General features: G+C 48.4%; 1 protein-coding gene across 1 annotated transcript; it reads left to right on the top strand.

Moving 5' to 3' along the window:
• Nucleotides 1-3343: 3343 nt before the first annotated feature.
• Nucleotides 3344-18675, top strand: LOC104461565 (ovotransferrin-like). Its single transcript, XM_010073203.1, has 17 exons — nt 3344-3686; nt 6232-6395; nt 6606-6714; nt 8037-8228; nt 8435-8570; nt 8976-9031; nt 10326-10495; nt 10621-10807; nt 11857-12011; nt 12773-12866; nt 13296-13331; nt 14003-14161; nt 15207-15351; nt 16234-16298; nt 17209-17393; nt 17824-18010; nt 18444-18675. The coding sequence occupies exons 1-17, from the start codon at nt 3644-3646 to the stop codon at nt 18479-18481; spliced, it is 2121 nt and encodes a 706-aa protein (XP_010071505.1). The 5' UTR covers nt 3344-3643; the 3' UTR covers nt 18482-18675.
• Nucleotides 18676-20054: the final 1379 nt, after the last annotated feature.

The following is a 20054-nucleotide window of genomic DNA, read 5'->3' as shown; positions in this document are numbered from 1 at the left end:
GAGGACCCCAGAGATGGATGCAGCACTGCGGGGGGGAGGGGCTCACCAGAGTGGAGCAGAGGGTGACAATCCCCTCCCTCGACCTGCTGGTCACACTGCTGGTGATGCCACCCAGTATGTGGTTGGCTTTCTGGGCTGCAGCTGCACATTGCTGGGTCATGTCTGATTTGTCACCCACCAGTATCCCCAAGTCCTTCTCTGCCGGGCTGCTCTCCATCCATTCATCACCCAGAATTACCATCTCCCATCTCTTGAGACCGGTGCCATTGCCAGTTCGGTGCCAGTCTCAGTCTCACATCCCACCGTGGGCTCTTGAGAGAGGAGCAGGGAAGATGCTCTGGGAAAACGGGCTCCCATCAGGCTGCTCTTCTTGCCTTCACCTGCTGTGATATGACCTGTGGGGCCAGGACAGGACAAGAACTTGAGCCCAGCTTTCGCAGTTGACCACACCGATGTCCTTGGCAGGCTCCAGCCCTCTCTGAGTCACAAAGCAAAAATTCCCATTTCTAGAGGGAAACAAGCCAACTCTATAGACAAGTTCTGGTGGGTTGTCTGCCCTCAGCCCATCCCATCCCAAGGTTCTATTAATTCATTTTTTTTTTTCCTTCCATTTTTCTTCATAATATTTCAAGGTGGGCTGGGTCTTCATCACACAACTGCCAGCCTGGTGACTCCCGGGAGTAGCAGTATTAGCTCCAGAGGCTTCTGCTGCTGGATAGGAGCACCTCTACAGAAACAACCGCACCAAAGAGATGGGTGAGATGCCTGTGTTAGCATGGTGCCTTGATTGCAGCTTTTCTTCTACTCAGTATTTTCCCCACATGCACATGCCACCAGAGCTGAGCTCCAGCCTCCGTTCAGCTGCATTGGCTCCAGGATGAGCTCTGCCCTGGGGAGCAGCCAGCACCGCGATAAAGCCAAGCCCTCTCCCAGGTGGTTGTGCCAGCTCTAACTTTATCCCAGCCCAATTACAACAACTGTCCTTTCCTCGGGACACGACTAAAACTCCAGTCCAGCCTCGTCTCAACCACAAACCACAGCGTGGTTTGCAGTAATAAGGGAGATGTAGAAATAAGCAGCATTATTTTACCTTCAATTTTACTTTATGTGGGGCTGAGCCCTGTTCTCTTCTTGGGGTTCAGATGTGTTCATGCATCACCAGTGACCCGTGGTTGGTCAGAGGGTGTGTTAATTTGTATTTCTTCATCATTCGTGCAATTTTTAGCAGCATCCTCTTTCTGAAAACAGAATGGCTGGGATCCGTAGTGTTGCAATACAACGAACTTGTGATGTGTAATAATAATTCAGCTCATTTCATGAAGACATACACTACAGAAGACATGATGCTTTCTGGATAACAAGGAAAAAGTCCAAGAGGCTCTGGCTTAGCTCTATCCTTTCTGGTAAAGCTGCTCCTGCTCGTATGAGCCAGAGAATTGGCCCCTTTGCCTTGGAAGACAACAAGAATTTCCAGCATTAGGAAGAATTGACCCCTGCTGTTCCATCTCAGCTTAGTCAGCCAGATACATGCACTCGAGCATGGGAGGAGCTCTCCTTTTGCACAAACCTGTGCACCCAGGCAGTGAGGTATGGATCTAACTAGAACTTGTAGAGGAATCTGTGTGTGTTTAGTGAGAGAGAGAGAGGACCCACTGTGTGACTAAGCGTGCATTTTCTAACACAAAATTTGGAAAAGGAGTTTTCTGATAGACGGTCAGGGGGAGAAGTTGGTTGCACCAAGAAGTTTGTCCCTCCTGGATTCCAAAAGGAAGGCATTTTGCAGCTAGTAGCCACCCAGAATACTTTGTCTTTTCCATCCAAGGCTTTCCTTGGTGGGATGTACTCCCTTGGCAGATACAGAGATTGAGGATGGAGGTGTGGTTTGAGAGGAGAGAGAGGAGCAGTGGGTGGTCCGTGTAAAAAAGGCTGGGAACCATGTGCAGAAGGTAAGGTAGCATGGGCTCTTCCAGCAACTACTTTTCTGTTGCTTGAACAGATCCTTTATGATTTCCAAACTTTCTTCTGTGTCTTTCCCCTTCATCTGTCATGTGGCAAAATACCTTTATCTGCTTTGGATAGCATTGTAACTACTTAGCTTTGGAGTCAAGGTGTCCAAATATTCTCACCATTATTTATGCACTCAGATATTTTTGATTTTTCAATGGCGCTGCAATTTCTAGGCTCTTGGGATATCTGTTAGAGGAGGTACTTTGGAACAAATCAACAAAAACCTATGGAAGAACTGTGCAGGACAGCCTCCAGCAAGCCCTTGTGCCTCTTCTTCCCACGGATGGGGATATTCCTAAGGCCGCCTTGAGTGAGGCAAGGACCCACAGGGAGCTGGGGATGGATTTCAGTGGCATCTACATGACTCAGTGGAGGAAGACCTTGGAGGGCCGCAACTCGCTGCAGTAAATAGGGATGGGAGATCCAACCCAGGGTGCTTCCAGCCAACCTCAGCCAGGAGCCTGCTGTGGGCAAGCCCATGGCAGTGCTGCATGGAGGGTGCAGGCTATGGGCGAGGAAGGACCTGTGTGGGGGATCCAGAAGATCACAAAGGGAGGTTAGTGCTCTTGAGAGCAAGCCCTGAGAGCTGGACCTCATCACTGGGCTTTCTACAGCACTCTTGTAGCTCATGTCAGGTGAACATGGCGGGTGGACCAGCCCGAGCAGCTGCAGTCTAGGGATGCTGCCAGGGCTTGTGGGCTAGCTGGTGTGGTCGAGGGACTCTCATTTAGTGTGCATGTGCCAAAGTCAACCTGCAGCTGGTCTTGTAGCTTGCAGCAACATTGGGACATCGAGCCTGGGGACAGCACAAATGAAGGCGGCCCTTTGTAAACCTTTGTAAATGCCCCAATAGTCCTGGCTGCAGTGAGATAAACCAGGAGTGGTACAATCAGATGGAGAAGTTTTGCAGAGGAGGCAGGGAGGAGGGTGAGCATTGATCTCAGCATTTCTTCCCAGGTTCATCCCGAGAAATTAACAAAGGTGCAGTGTGATGTTTCCTTCTGGCTGCCTGGTCGCTGCCGTTGACTTTCCTTGCCTGTGCAAGGAGCTTGCCAGATCATGTGTAAGGAACATTTACTGCTTTTCAACCCCCTCATCATTGCCACAAAAGCACAAGGGAATGAGCAGGCACTCAGGGTGATGCAAGCCAAAGGGTGATGGGCACAGCAGCAGCAGTTACTGGCAAACATGCAAAACTCGGGGCTGGATCCAGCAGGGACTTTCTGAGATTAGGCTGGGCAAGGCAGGGGGTGGCTAGCACAAAGAAAATAGCCCCTCCTGTGGTGTTTCAGCCTGCAGGGGAATTCAAATGTCACAACTTGGGAATTTTCCATCTGAAGCCCCTTGTAAAATGCAAAGCACCTTGCCCTGCTCTGACTCCTGCCTGCGGAGTGGTTCAGTGCCAAAGTGAAAGGCTTCCTAAAAATGGGCTGATCCAGGGAGGGGAGCGATTTAGGAGCTATTGAGAAACAAGGAAGGACAAACAATGTTAGGTCATTGCTTCTGCAAACACAGCCAGGGCTGTTCCTCTATAAAAGGGGGAGAAAGCGGTTCCAGAGCCATAACAGACTAGGAGGGGACAGTCTGTGACCAAGGCTGCTGTACCCCCTCCTCAGCACCTGACTCCTGCTCAAGTATGAAACTCATACTCTCTACTGTGCTGTCCTTTGGGATAGTGGGTAAGTATCTGCTGAAAGCAGTTTTGGGGGAAAAGGAAGAGTCAAAACCTCCCCTGACCACAGGCTTTACCCTAGATGAGGCTGTTGTAGAGCTGCAGCCCCTGACAGATCCTGGCAGCTGTTAAGTAAAAGCCAGGACGTAAAAGCAAAGGAGCGCCTGCTCGATGCTTGCTTTGGCAGCTGTGGATCTCTATCAACAAGAACGATGTTTTGAGCATTCATGGCATCAGCTTTTTCCTTAGGCCAGCCCACGGAGGCTGGAGGGAGGTCTGCAGCTCCCCAGAGCAAGCTGCTGAGCACTGGGCTGGCAAGGAGGAGGGATGCTTGAGCACTGGGCTGGCAGGGAGGAGGGATGCTAGAGCACTGGGCTGGCAGGGAGGAGGGATGCTTGAGCACTGGGCTGGCAGGGAGGAGGGATGCTCAGCACCCACTGCCGGGGAGGGGATTGCTCAGGAGAGGTTCCGCACTCCTGCTGCTGTGGACGAAGGGAAAAATAACCCTGCTGTGCTGGGAGAGGAGCTAGGCGTTCATCCGGGGAGAAAAGCTAGAACAAAACCTCCCTGCCAAGCCTGCGTGTTGGGTTAAACCTGAAGGGAGCGACAATAAAATAGAGCTTAAATGTAATGAAAGACTCTGCATGCTTCCCCCTCTTCTCCTGCGTAATGAAAGACTCTGCATGCTTCCCCCTCTGCTCCTGCATTGCTCTGTCATGCTCCCACCACCGCACTTTGCTCGGGTTCCTCTGTGTGTTATGCCTAAATTGTGCCGCTGCTGAGCTGGCTCTGCTTGAAGCGATTATTTCTCTCCTCTCTCTCTGCTCAGAGTTTTGTCAGGCAATGGGCAGGTAGCCATGGCAAGCAGATTGCCGACCTGGGGGCCGCTGCCTGGAAAGGGAAAGAGAGGCCCCCTTCTCGGAGCAGGCAACGGGTCTCTTCTGATCCCCTGTAAAGTGTGGTGGTGACAATGTCCTCTGGTGGGACGTGCTCCCTGTGCCGCTGGCACTGGAAAGTCCTCGAGCCCCGTTGCTGAGTACAAGCACATGATGATGTCTTATTAATGGTGAGGAGTCCATCCTCCTCCCCTGCACAGAAGGAGCCAAGAGGTCCAAAAAAAACCCCCCAAAAACCCAAAAACCTCTGCCCAACAGCTCTGCAGCAGGGGCCATGGCACTCGGGCTTCCACTGGCTTCCTGATGTTCACCCGTGCAGCCAGGCTGACTCCCTGGGGAGGTCCCCGTGCCTCTCTGCCCAGGGCAGGATGGTTGCCAGTGGTAGATTTAGGTGACCGTGGCTTTGTGCCACCAAAACTTGAAAAACGTAGATGATGGCAGTAGGAATGAAGGCTAAATTCAGCACCTCTGCTGGGAGGAGGGGAGGTGTCTGCCGACAGGGTTATGGCTCAAAAATCAATGAAGATAGAATATTTCAGAGGTGAAAGAGAAACTGGAAACAGCACAGGTTGATCTGGAGATGTTTGAATGAAATGTGCCATCAAGGGCTTGGTGGGAGCATGATGTGCATCCAGCCTCTTGGCCGTCCTGCCAGGGAGGGGCAGAGTTCAGGTGAAGCATGGGATGGCCACACAATTTAATTGCAAGTTTCCAGCATTTCTGGTGGTTAGGTTGCTGAAGGAGGTGTGAGTCTGTGTCCACCTGAGGTCTTTGCTTTGGTCCCAGGGCAGCCAGTCAGCTGCATTTACTGGTTGGGAGAGGCTGAGGAGAGAGGACAGTGTGGGGGGGTATGCCATCTCTGTTACTGGGTGTAGGGGAGAAGGTGAGATATAAAGAGACAGTCAAATAGAACAGATCATCCAGCTGCCAAGGAGGTCATGTGTGGCAGCGTACTGAATATGGTCTGACCAGGTCAGAGCTGCTCTTCCTCTGGGGTTGCTTGCAAAGACGCTGGTTCAGTGAACTGCCCTTCCTCTCTGTTTTTGTAAAGTCATAGAATCACAGAATGGTTTGGGTTGGAAGCGACCTTAAAGACCATCTCGTTCCACCTTGTCCTATCACTCCACCCCCGATCCAGAGCCCCCCCCATCTCTCCTGTAGCCCCCTTTCAGCACTGGAAGCTGCTGGAAGGTCTCCCCGGAGCCTTCTCTTCTCCAGGCTGCACACCCCCAATTCTCTCAGCCTGTCCTCGCACGGGAGCTGCTCCAGCCTCGGCCCATCTCCGTGGCTCCTCGGGCCCCGCTCCAGCAGCTCCGTGTCTGTCCTGTGCTGAGTTTGTCTTGAGTTTGATTTCTATTGAAGTGTTTGGATTTATTCTTCCTACTCCTGTGGATGTTGCCATGCACTCAGGCTGCTTGAATCACAATACTGTGCAGGACATCCATTACCCAGGGGCAGAAATGATCCTCCCAGATGTTCCTGAAAGTGCACATGTCAGGCAAGAAAGAGACAGCCTTCCTTCATGATGTGCACCCAGCCATCACTGAGGCCATGACTGCAGGGAACCAGAGATCGTGTATTCACAGCGATGATGACCCTCTCCACCTGGTGCCTTTCTGCCTCTCTGAGACTATTTATTTCTGGTTCTTTCTACAGCTCTGTGTTTTGCTGCTCTCCCCAAGCCAATCATCAGATGGTGCACAATATCCTCAGCAGAGGAGAACAAATGCAATAGCCTGAAGGAGCACATGCAACAGGAGAACTTTGCATTGACTTGTCTGCAGAAAGCAACGTACCTGGACTGCATAAGAGCCATTTCGGTGAGTGGGCAGCAAATAGCTGTGCTGGGCACTGAGGATGTTTCAGCAGCCTGGAGAAGGTTGGCGTTTCCTTTGAGTCACTGGGGGTTACCTGTGATCTCCCTGTAGAGAGGGACTCACACACAAGGGTCCAGGAGAGACTCTGGGGAAGCATTTTCCCTCACACATCTCTGCTCTTTGTTTACTGACCATAACCTTTTTGTCATTTAGAATGGTGAAGCCGATGCCATTAGCTTGGATGGTGGTCAAGTATTTGAGGCAGGCCTTGCCCCCCACAAGCTGAAGCCCATTGTTGCTGAGGTCTACGAGCAAAGTGGAGGTATGTTTTCATGCAATATTTTCAAGCCAAGTGGTGGTCACAAACTGATAGCGCAAAGGCCATCCTTTCCACGCAGAACTCCCACATTATTTCTGTTGGGTGGCCGAGATATTGCCCATGGCTTCCAGACCCCAGAGGGGAAGGGGGTGGGGGCAGTTACACCAAAATGTGAATCATCACCCATGGCCATTGTGTCACTGCAATGGAAAGGGGCAGAGCCAGTGGCCCATTTCTGATATTAGCTGTGGTGAAAGTCACTGGTCCTGTGATGATGCAGTGGCCATGGAAGGAGAGCACCACGAGCAGAAATCGTGGTCATCCTGAAGCATGGCATAAAAATGGGGCTGGTCCCAGAGATCTGCTTGAAGTGACCTTGAATACGCAAGTAAAACACTGAGCTAGATAACACAGATAACCCGTGTATCTTCCTGCACAGTCAGCAAGACAATAAAAAAAAGTTTGAAGTGGCAACAGCATTGCCATGAGCGGCTGTGGAGGAACACCCAGCTGAGATTACTGAGGCGAGAGGTGCAGGCAATGCACAGAAAAAAAGAAGAGATGCATAACAAGTGCTTGGCCACAATCCCTTCTGACAGGACTAGCTCTGTTGCTCCACCCCTGCTCACAGTCTGCAGTGTCCTTCATCTCTCCCATCTTTCTCTTGTGAGCCGAACAGACACTATTTCTCCATTTTTGTCTACCTTGCCTCACGCAATCCCACCACGTCCAAAACTCCTAAAATCTTTTTTAAACCTCTGCCCTGGAGTTCAGCCTGTTTGGACACAGTATTCAGGATCAAAGCAGCACAGCAGAGCCGTTCCCAGCATGGCAGCTAAGAAAATAGAGATTAAAATGAAGGCTGTGGTGTCTACCACCCTTAAAACAAAGTCATTTTATTCATATGCAGCATGTGATGGACTAGGTATAATTTTAAAGACTAAATGTGGAACTTCAGTCTTGCAAGGCTTACAGGTATGCTCCAGTGGGCAACAGCATTTGAGAATAGACTTGCCAAAGAAGATTTGCCAGAAAGACTTGTTGAAGCATCCTTACAAAACTATGGGAATGTCTAATGTCTGTCCAGTGGCAAAACATTTTGCATGTGACAGTATTTTCAGGCCACTTACCATTACAAGTTGTAATGCAGTATTCGTTCAATACTGGCAGTGTAGCTTACCCCTAAGAAAATGGGAAGACCATGAGTGTTCAAGCAAAGCTGCAAATTATTTGGAAGCGCAGCACTTTATTCTCTGAAATTGGGGGTTTGGCAGGATTTGAAATGTTTATAAGTCCTGCTTTTTCATTACTTTCCTGCACTGCAGGCTCTACAACCAGCTACTACGCTGTGGCCGTTGTGAAGAAAGGAACGGGCTTCACAATAAATGACTTGCAGGGCAAGACCTCCTGCCACACGGGCCTGGGCAGGTCTGCTGGCTGGAACATCCCCATTGGGACACTTCTCCGCCGGAGAGACATCAAGTGGGATGGCAAAGACTCAGGCTCCATTGAACAAGGTGAGGTGGGAAACAGCAAGATAAATGGGCGGGTGTTACGCCGGGGACGGTGGTATGGTGAAAGCAATGCTGTCGGATCTTCCACAGAGGTCCAGAGGTGGCTCACAGAGTAGTCAAGTCATTGACGTTTTTTGTGCAATCCCCTCCTTTCCATGTACTTGTAAAAGTGAATTTTAGCCTAACTATTGCTTCTTTCCCATCCACAGCGGTAGCCAATTTTTTCACTGCCAGCTGCGTGCCTGGTGCCACCACTGAACAAAAACTCTGCCGCCAGTGCAAGGGGGACTCCAAAAACAAATGCTCCCGCACAGGACCTTATTCTGGATATTCTGGAGCTTTTCAGTGAGTGAAAGTTACTTTTCCTTTGGGGAAATATTCTAGCCCTGACACATGCAAGTTTTAGTTATACCAGGCAGGGCTGTGTTGTAGTCGGGGGGTCCTGTGGAGACTGAATTAATAGAGTAACTGGGAGTGCTGGTAATTAAAGGTCCAATTAGCAATAACTGGAAGGCAGCTAGCAGGAGATGAGAGAGGCAGCTGGGTTGTATGGTTTTTCACAGACTTAAGAATACTTAGCATTAGTATGACTTCTCTGCCATTACATTTTCTTCCCTGCCAGCATAGGTTTTCTAGGGGAAGATCATGGCTCTATGGTGGCAGTTCGTGCTGAAGGAATTTGCTCGAACAGGAGACAGGGAGCTCCAATGTCTGTTTATTTAACACCTCTTCTCTTCCTCCCACCTACAGCTGTCTGAAAGACGGAAAAGGAGATGTGGCTTTTGTGAAACACACAACTGTTCAAGGTAGGCCTGCAAGATCACTTGTTTCTCTCCTTTCTCGTCCAACCCTTCGCTGCCACTCCATTCTGCAATTAGTCTACACCGTGCAGACTTCCATTCCTCTCCAGGTTTGCCCTAAACCTCTTCTCCTTCCATTTCTAGAAACACATTTTGCACATTGTGGACTGACTCATCCTTGTTTTTGAGAAATATGACTATGTTGGGGTCCACTTTTTCTTATTTGAGGTTCTTCTTCGAAGAAGGAAAACATGCTTTATTTACATTCATTGCTATTATCGTTGGTGCCATAACTCAGCGCCAGCTGGAATGTTATCACAGCAAATGCAGGGTGAGCAATGGTGTAGGTAACGATGCTCACCCATGCCTCTGGGAGCGATTTTGTAAGGAATTCAGCCCACAGCAAGGGTTCACTAACTCTGCACTTCTCAGAGACAGAAGATAGCCTGGCACACCCTGGACCTGAGATGAGCTCAGAGGAGGGCCACCAAGGTGGTCATGGGGCAGGGACGCTTGTGCTGTGAGGAGATGCTCAGCAGGATGGGCTTGATCAGCCTGGGGAAGAGATGGCTTTGGGGAGACCTCAGAACAGCCTGTACCTGCAAGGAGGCTAGCCAGAAGGTGGAACCAAGACTTTATGGAGGTGGACAGTGGAAAGACAAGAAACAACAATCATAAACTGAAACAAGAGAAGTTTGGACCAGATACAAGGGGAAATCTTTTCCCCTTGAGGGCAGTCAAGTAGCGGGACAGGTTGCCCAGGACACCTGTGTACTCGCCATCCTTAAAGGTTTTCAAGATCCTCTGAGCAGGGGCTTGGGACCAGCAATCTTCAGAGGTCCCTTCCCACCTGAATTCTCCTGTACCCCTGTGATCTCAGAAGGGGGCTCTGTTCTCAGCCTTGACATTGGCTACCTACTGGCCTTCACAGACCCTGGGTGGCTCCAGATCTGTTCAGTCCTTCTGTCTGGTGTTTGTAAATCCATTTGTATTTGTAGCCATTTGTATGCATCTACATGTCTAGGCACTAATGCTGCATAAATCCTCTTACTGTTGGGTTAGCTATGAGAGAGGCAGAGATAATCTCTTTCACAGTCACATGTATTCTCCTTTCTGCATTGCCTTCGTATGACCACAACAACCCCATTACCATCGCAAAGGGAGTGCGTCCAACCTGTCTTCTGCAAAGAATTCTCCCCTGAGCTTCAGTAGAAACAAATTCATTACCAAGCTGCCCCAGACTGGCTCTTTTCTGTCTATTTTTGTGGTGATGCAACTCATGGTTCTTCCCTTCCTCCAGAAAATGCTCTGGAGGAGAAAGATGAGTACGAGCTTCTGTGTCTGGATGGCAGCCGTCAGCCCGTGGACAACTATAAAGCCTGTCACTGGGCCAGGGTGCCTGCTCATGCCGTTGTGGCTCGAGATGACAGCAAGGCTGATGACATCTGGAACTTTCTCTCAAAAGCACAGGTATCGTCAAGCTCTCCTTTCCTTCCCCTAGCATCCCCTCTTCTGTTCTCTGGCTTTGCTCACTCTCTCCAGCTTTCCAAGAGCTTTGGTGTGGTCATTTGCTGATTATTTTTCCCTCACGGCAGGAAAAATTTGGCGTGGGCACAACTGGTGCCTTCCAGCTCTTTGGGCCACCTGGCAAGAAGGACCCAGGCCTCAAAGACTTGCTGTTCAAAGACTCTGCTATACAGCTGAAGCGAATCCCATCGCTGATGGATACTCAGCTCTATCTGGGCTATGAGTATTACAGTGCCATCCAGAGCCTTCAGAAAGGTAGGCAGGACATGAAACATTAATGGCAGCATGAGCTGTGTTGAAGAGATGGGATCAGCAAACACATCTGGGCAAAAGGAACATTATTTTTTCAAACATAGACAGTATTCTCTACAAAATATTTCCCATTAAAGGTATTATAATTAAAATCACATGATCTTCACAAACTTCACTTCTATCAACAAAAAGTCATTTGTTGATACCAAAGTCAAAATAACATCATCACTACACCCGCAAAAGTGGAAAATTTACACACACTCCACCCCTCGTCCCTTCACCATGATTACAATAACAATTGCCCACAGTTATTCAGCTGGGGGTAGGGTTTGGGTATGGTCAAAACTGCTGTTTAGAAAAGCCATTTCTGTGACATAAGTGGAAGGAATATCCCAGCAGACCAGGTCCGGTATCGGTCACTTGAGGGAAACAGTGTCCTTTATTTCCATCTAGACCCATCAAGCATTTACTGATGTCCTAGCTGGCTTTCTGAGAGTCAAACGTGCTGCAAATGCCCTCTGCAACCCAATTCAAACGTAGAGTTGCTCAGGGATCTCAGCTGCTATGGCATTTATGGAAGGGGGTACATGGACTTCACATAGCATCAAACCAGATTATTCAACTGCCACTTCACAGAAACATCACTCGGTTGTATTTTTCCATCTCAGTCTGGTTGTCTGGGCTGTGAGGTCTGGAGAAATGCTGAATATATTACAGGCAGCAATACCAAGCACTCATAACGCACAATGGTTTCGTGGTTGCGACGTTTTACTTAACATGACTCTGCATGAACAGCTTGTGTCATGCAGAAACTTTCCATGCTGACCCGTAAGTTGATTTTCAAGCAACCTGCAGCTTAAGAATCATCCTTTTTGTTAACGCCGGCTCAGGGCTTTTTAAACAAGAACTTGCACTGGGCAGCAGCAGCTTGGTGTGTCCAGATGGTTTCATGGCTGAGTCCCACGCACGCAGAAAGTAGGCTGTTTGCAGCCTTCTCCTTCAGCAGGGCTCTGTGCTTACCCTTTTGTTTTTTTCCTCTGCTGGTTTTGCAGATCAGTTGAGTTCCAGCCGCAGAGAAAACAAGACACGGTGGTGTGCTGTAGGCAGGAATGAGAAGAGCAAGTGTGACCTCTGGAGTGTGGTCAGCAACGGGGAAGTGGAGTGCACCGTGGGGGAAAACACCAAGGACTGTATTATTAAGATCATGGTATGTTTTGGTTTGGGTTTTTTTTCCCCCCTTTCCTTCTCCTTGTTAATCGTTCAGAGAGCAGCTTTGCTTCTTTCAGCTTGGGAATAGATGGGGCGCAGATGGGGTAGGTTTTAAAATAAAATATCAAGAGCTTCATGAGAAATAGCAGTGTGCAGAACGCAACCTCATCGCAGGGAAAAGGCTTGGCTAGTTTTTCACCGATTAACCTTTTTATAAAAAATGTATTGGATAGTTTTATTTTTGGAGGTTTCCTAAATAAAAAAGCACTTTTTCTGGCGTGAAGCAACTTTTTATTTGGAAAAGGAAGGCAAAATACAAATTTTGTAAAATGCAGAGAAGAACAGTCGCCCGCTCAGAAGAGGAGGAGTTCCGTAGCGTAGCTGAGGATACTGGTGGTAGCTCAGAGGGCTGGGACAGTATCGTGAAGACAGCACAAAATGCAAACTTGAGAGGACAGGTGAGAAAAGGCAATCTGTTTGGCAGAGAATCAGGCTAGGAGAGACACATGCCTGAGCCAGTGAGAGTCTGGGGAGGAGAGCTGCCGCTGGGGGTGGTTACAAGCGCGCAGGAGCGATAATTTCAAAACTCCCTCTGTTGGTACCAGCGAGACCTTGCCTGTCTGTAGGCTAAGGGGTGGCCTCTCAGGTCCCCGTAGCCCTGAGCCTTTCCTCGAAGGCTTCTTTTATAATCTGATTTCTGAAAAGCCCTGCTCTGGAGACATAAGGCATCGTTTTATCGTCGCGCCGTTCTCATTGCAGAAAGGTGAAGCGGATGCTATCAGCGTAGACGGAGGTTTTGTCTACACTGCTGGCGTGTGCGGCTTGGTGCCAGTGATGGGAGAAAGCTATGAGGGTAAGCACACTCCTCTGGGTCCCGGTGGTGGGAAATGGGCTGGTACAAATGTCCTGGTTTTATTCAGAAATCTAGACAGCAGCCTGAGCATCCTGCAGAAAACGCTCGATGCTCTCACCAGTGCTGCTCACCGCTGCACGCCTCACCTTGCCAACAGCCCTGGGAGAGTGGGCTTCGACAGGCAGAAACACAATGACCTCCAGCTCCCATCTTCTTTGTTTTAATCATTATGTCCCTGTCCTTTAGCACCCGTCTTGGTAAAATTAGTTGTGTTAGCTCAGAGGAGCAGATGGAAGCCGTGCTCTGTTCTGTCGCTGCACGAGGTGTTACCTGAAATGGTCACTTTGTTTCTCCAGAAATAAGTGAGCTCAATCCTTTTTTGTATTTCCCATATCTTTTATCTAATATCTTCTTCTTTTCCCCTCTCAGATGATGGTCAATGCAGCAAAGCAGAAGGAGAACCAGGTAATTACTGCCAATAGAGGGACAGCAAACAGTCCTGAGGAATAAGTAGAAAAATATCAGTGCAGTCATGAATGGAGAATAAATGGCCAGTCTCCATGCAAAGAGCCACTGCATCCAATGCAGATATTAAAAATTTGGGAGCCAAATTTAGTAGTCAGATGGAAAGTCTGGGTCTGCATGTGGATATCAAGACAAAGCATACGGCAGCGGCACAGATTTGTGCCTAGTTGCTGGTGCTGGAGCATGGTCACACCGTAAAGGTGTGAACAGGAAAAGAGGGTCTAGGCTGTAGCATGAAGAAATTGTTCTTTATAGAAATGGGAAGAGGAAAAGGAGGGAAGGCTTTTGTCCTTTCCTAAAGAGGGGATAAGAAATCATTGCATACATCTTGCCTTCTCGCATACCCAAGTGTCAGAGGTGTTTTGTTTTTTTTGGGGGGGGGGGAATGTCAGGGATAATAATTTCCCAGGAGCACGGTGGGAGCAGATGCATCACATCTGCAAATTCTTCTGTTGTTGCTGCGCTGCGTAGCAAATCATTTATAAGTGCAAAGTATTTCTGCTTCACTGTTTGTAGGTGCCCTCTCCCAAGTGGAGCCAATGCTCTCTTAAGGGTACACAGTGGGATCCTCCGGTCAGTCCTTAATTCTCCTCAATTTTATCTTCTGAAAGAATCCTACTTCGCTGTGGCTGTTGTGAAGAAATCTGACAGCGACATCACATGGAACAATCTGCAGGGCAAGAAGTCGTGCCACACTGCCGTCGGGAGAACCGCTGGCTGGAACATCCCTATGGGCTTGATTCACAAGAGGACGGGGAACTGCAGCTTCGGTGAGTCCAGTTCTGCATCCATTTATCCAAGCTGGGAATCTGCTTGCAAAAATGTTTTCCCATCCTTCATCTGAGCTTCCAAGTTTCTTGTGCCTCAAAGATTCACACCTGGAGGTGGGAAACTGAGAAGATTCTGTTGTTTAAGGTTTCCTTGAATGAAGTTTTGGGGTGTTGGTGACTGTTTCAGGGTAAGATATACAGCACATAAGCTGCTTTGGGGGGCTTGGCTTTCTTTTTCACAGTTCTCCCCTTCCCTTTGCAGCAGCCCAAAAGGTATTCCCGAAAAGGGAACACAGGCTGCCCTGGGTACAGGGGTGCAGAGTCGGGGTAAAAGATGGGTTTATGGATCTCAGAAGGGAAGGGCTGAGAACAGGGGACAGAGGCTGATCTGTGTTCGAGAAACTTAAAGGGACTGATCTGACTGCCTGAGAAAAAGGGAGTGAAAGTCTGCATTGACTTCAGATTGTTCAGAAGATCAACTTCTCCATCCAACTTTCAGGCGGTGAGAATTACAGTCCGACAAAAAGAATTTGGAAATATTGTCCGACCAAGGCAAATTAAGCACGTAATTATTAAAAGGAAATCTCTAACTGCAAGAAGATCCCAGTGTTAGTAAGTTTTAGAATCAGCCTCTCCATCCTCCTGCCCTGTCCCTTCTTCCCCCAGAGCTCTGGCACTGCTGCCAAAGTGACTCTGCTGAGCTGGAAAGGCTCAGGAGGCTTGGGCTGGCTCTGCGGGAACAGTTTGCAGCAAAACCACTCTTCTTTTTATGCCAAGATAGTGCCTAGCACAATTGAGCCTTAAGCCCTGCTTCACTACCAAGAATAAGGAGAAACAAGTTTCCTGGTGAAAACTGGATGCATGCTATTTGCTCTCCACTGAAGCATGCTCCTTCTCCCAGCCCATGTCCAGCTCCCCATGACCCCTAAGACAAATGTAGAATGAGGAGGTTTAAAAAGGAGGTTTAAAAAGGTTTCAAAGAAACTCCAATATTTTCAGTGCAGGAAAAGTGATTTATTTTTTTTTTTCTTATTTCCACCTTCAGATGAATACTTCAGCGAGGGCTGTGCTCCCGGCTCTCCTCCCAACTCCCGCCTCTGCCAGCTCTGCAGGGGCTCAGGGGGGGTCCCACCAGAGAAGTGCGTCGCCAACAGCCACGAGAAATACTACGGATACACTGGAGCTTTCCGGTAGGTGGGGGAAACTCTCAGCCTGCTCTCAAGAGCAGCTAATCCTAGAGCAGGCAGCTCAGGTGTGGAGTACAGCCTCACGTCGATGCGAAGTTGCTGACCTTTTCTTTTTCTCCATCACACTGCCGAAGGTATATGTGTCTGGAATATTCTACATACACTATATATTTTTTTCTTGATGTGGCGTCCTGCAAAATGATGCAAAATGTTCCCGTACTGTAAAATTAATGCCCTGGTTCCTCCAGGCAAACTTGGAGAGACACAGACCTCCTACAATGGCAGCGGCGCTATGGTTTTAACACAAATAGGGAGTGTTAAAAGGTGGGGACCCACCAACAAAGCTGTCACTGGGCACTCCCCATTAAGAATGTTCCTTCAAATGAGCCGTCCTCTGAAAAGTGCAGAGAGAGGAGGTCAGCCCTGGCACCACCTCCTCCGTACCCGCTCAAGTCTAAGGAATTCATACTGGGCCCGAATTTAAAAAGAGAATGGGTCTTGTTTCATTTACATCTCATAGCAAAGAGACCCAGCTTCAGGGTTTGCAGTCCTTTCGGTGCAAGTTCGTGGTTCTACAAAGCTATCAGCACGCGCAGGCAGGCATCGCAGAAAGCAAAGTGAATTCTGAACCGGGCCAAACTGCTGCTTTCTGACAATAAAATCAATCAGCTACTTATCACGTGAGAAGGGCACATGCGTTTTTTTTTCCAGAATGTGTTAAAAGATTGTGTTTCAGATATCCTTAAAATATTCATGGCAGTGCTCCTAGACCTGGCTGTCCTTGGAAAATATTTTTACAAAATAAGACATAGGTTGGAATCAAATCTGCAGGAAAGGGCCAGGAGTCAAGCACCCACATCACTTGCCTTTTTTTGTACTTCCCAGGTGTCTGGTCGAGCGGGGGGATGTGGCCTTTATTAAGCATTCAATCGTCCAGGAAAACACTGATGGTACGTGGTTATTCTGTTGCACAGGACTTAGAATCACAGAATCACAGAAGGGTTTGGGTTGGAAGGGACCTTAAAGCCCATCCAGTTCCCCCCCCTGCCATGGGCAGGGACACCTCCCACTAGCCCAGGTTGCTCAAAGCCTCATCCAGCCTGGCCTTGAACCCCTCCAGGGATGGGGCATCCACAGCTTCTCTGGGCACCCTGGGCCACTGCCTCACCACCCGCATAGTGAAAAATTTCTTCCTAATGTCTAGTCTAAATCTGCCCTCTTTCAGCTTATACCCATTACCCCTTGCCCTCTCACTACACTCCCTGATAAAGAGTGCCTCCCTATCTCTCCTGTAGGATTTGCCAGGGCTGCCTTCCTCTATCTGCATTATTTTTGTTCCCAGTGCAGAAGGCGATAGGAAACTTTACCTGCTCGTCCTGACAATCTCAGCCCTCCCGCAGGAGGAGCAGAGTTCAAGTGTCAGCACGTGCCCTCTGCCCAGGGTGGCTCTTCCCAGGCATTTCTGCAGAGACGCTTCCCTGCTAATTATAATCTAATTTCAGCTACACAATTATTCAGGTGGTCCCTTAACCACAGAGTCCTGTGGTTAAAGCAACAAAAAAAAAAATATTATGTATTTAATTAAATTAAAAGTTCAGTTTACATCTCTGAAAGCAGCAGCTGAAGTTTTCCAAGCATTTGGGAAAAAAATATAAGGAAGGAGATGTAAGGAAATCTCCCAGCTTGCTCAGAGAGTCTGACTAAGCCCTAAGTTTTACTTCCAGCCTCCTTTGTACCTGCCAAGTCTCCAAGTGCCAGCGCACATTCAGGCAGGGACAAATGCCTTGCTTTAGAGGTTGTGAGGCTGATGTTCTTCTGCTCCACAAGATCTCTGAATCTCCAAACCAATTCTCTCGAAAGGCAAAAATGGAGAAGACTGGGCCAGAAATCTGAAAATGGACCAGTTTGAGTTGCTGTGCACTGACGGGCGACGGGCAAATATCATGGATTACAGGCGCTGCAACCTGGCTAAAGTTCCTACCCATGCTGTGATCACGCGTCCCGAGAGCGCAAAAAAAGTTCGTGAGCTGCTGGAGAGTCAAGAGGTTAGTAGTACTGACAGCGGAAGGAATATCTTGGGGCGGTTTTTACGTGGCATGTTTGCATTTTTAGAACTCAGAGTTTCACTGAGTCAGCTCTACGCGGAAGATTTTAACTTACCGCTGTGGGGTGACAACCTTGTCCTTTAGCCTCCCCCTTCCTCCATCCCTTCCGAAACACCCTTTCTCCTCTGCCACCTTAGCAAATACCCCTTTAGGTAAAAGCCGGATCACAGTGGTTGCTGTTGTCACGCTATACTTGTGTGACAGGAGATTATCGCCTCCTTCTTGGGCTATGCCTGCCCTTGCAAGTGCCTTTCTTATAGCTCTTACTTACATGGTCTTACAGCTGCCGGTGTAAATGTATCGAGGTTAAACCACCTCTGATTGATTTTACACTGAAAATGTTCATATTTGCTTTGTGCCTTTATTTCAGAAACTGTTTGGACCAAAAGGAATCGCGACAGACAGGTTCAAGATGTTTGAGTCTGAAACCAAGGACCTTCTGTTTAAAGACTTGACCAAGTGCCTGGTCAAACTCCGCGATGGAATAACGTACAAGGAATTCCTCGGAGATCAATACTATACTTCAGTTGCCAGCCTCAACACCTGCAATCCATCAGGTAACTGTAACGGCCCCAGGAAAAAGTCTGTGAATTGCAGTTTTTAGCCTTGCAGGCACGGACAGTTACTTTTGCAGATGTCTAATTAATTTTTTAAAGCAAAATGAGGATAACTGATAAAGAAGCCAGTATACTTTCCTCAAAGTTCCTTGGATGAACTGAAAACAGACTTGAAATCTGCTGCTCTGGCATCAACGGGAATCAAAGATTTTTACTCACTTTTAGAAAATAGAGACTTTGAGAAACAGTGAAAAGAATCTACCCTGTCCCGGCAGAGTGCGGGCAGCGTGATCTGTGGTTAATACACAGTTTTTGTGGCACACTGAATGTATTTTCCACGTGATGAAGTTGTTGGCATGGCTGGGTGTGTGCTGGTGGGGTGGGAGCATTTAAAGGCAGGATATTAACTTCTCCCCATCCTTTCCCTTTTCAGATCTCCTCCAGGTGTGCACCTTCCTCGAGGATAAGTAGCAAGATGGGAAAGGACCCTTGTTGGAGGGGGAGAAAACTTCAAGCCATGACTCCTCTTGTGCCCTCAGCACCAATCACCGACCTGCAGAGGGTCACTGCTTTCTCTGCCCTTCCTCATCACTCTGAAAGGGGCTGTCGGAGACCCTACTGTTCTCTGCTGCCACCACAGCAAGAAATAAAATCTCAAATCTAAAGGGGTGTCCTGAGATTTTTCAAAACAGTCCTTAAGCCTATTCCTTCCTCAGTACCTCTCACTGCAGGATAGTGCCAGATACCAGCGTGGCTATTGCCTGTTTCGATGTTTGCCAAAGCAAAACGGATTAAATATCCCATGGCCTAATTAAGGATGTTTTGTACTCTCTGTTCTTTTCTTCACCCAGGGCATCCCATTATCTCCCCTGCAGATGACAGTGGGCCAGTGTGGTCGGGACACAGGAAGAGGGAGAGTGTTTATGTCAGGGAAGCTGATGGGTGGAGAACAAAACAAAACAAACAAACAAAAATACAGTGGTCCTAAGATGGAAGGTGTGAATGAAAATCACTCCATCTCATATCTCAGCTGTCTGGATCTGAGTCACTCCCACCAGGCAGCACTCTTCAAGTATATTGACAGAGCAAGTCCAGGCGTAGACTTTCTGAAAAAAAAAAAAAATCTAGGAATTACTTAGAAACATGTATGTTTTGGTAGTCTGCCCAATGCGGTGCTGACCTGAAAACACACAGGTGGGCAGCCTGATTCTGATCCAAAACAAAAGGCAAGACAAAAAGGTCTGCTGAGGTTCTCTGTGTCAGAAGAAGAGAGTCTGGGATCATCCCGCAGGTCCCAACCCTGTTGGCAAGGCAGGCATGGAAGAGCTGCTGAGGGCAGAAAAACGCTAATGGCTTCTGGCTTTGAGGGAATTAATGTTTTGACGGGCTTGCAGTGATGATTTTTGGACGTGTATGTTAGGTGTTGTGAGAAGTCCACTAGCCTAACTGAAGATCACCTTGGAAGAGAGAAATCTGGAGTGTGACGGGAAGCAATGAAATTCAGCCCCTCACATCTATAGTATACAGATAGATCAAGTATAGATCTATAGTATATAGATACAGATCAAGTATTTTGGACAGATGGCTTTTGTAACCTGTTCTTAAAAACTAGCAAAGAAAGAGATACAGTGCCCCTCAGAGCCTGCTTCTACAACTAATTGTGGCTACAGTTAGAAAACATTCCCTGAGAAAAACTACATCACCTGTATTCCGTAACGGGTGTAATGTCTTGTCCCGTAAGTAGAAGGCATGGAAAAGACAAAGCTCATTAGAGGATCAGAGAGTAATACAAGTGGGAAGTAACCTCCAAGGGTCTCCTGTCTAACCTCCTGCTCAAAGAATGGGGATGAGGAGGTTGCTCAGGGCTTGAACCATTCAGGTACAGAGAACCTGCACCGTGGGCAACCTGTCCCACTGCCTGACAGCCCTCCAGGGGAAGAAGTTTCTCTGATATCCACTCTGAACCTCTCTTGCTTCAATGCAGCCCCTCATCCCGCACCTCCGTGGAAAGCCTGGCTCCACCTTCGTGAGGAAGAATGGTCAA

This window comes from Pterocles gutturalis, unplaced genomic scaffold (assembly GCF_000699245.1).
Source record: "Pterocles gutturalis isolate BGI_N339 unplaced genomic scaffold, ASM69924v1 scaffold23891, whole genome shotgun sequence".
Lineage (NCBI taxonomy): Eukaryota > Metazoa > Chordata > Aves > Pterocliformes > Pteroclidae > Pterocles > Pterocles gutturalis.
This window is presented reverse-complemented; position numbering and strand designations above follow the sequence as displayed.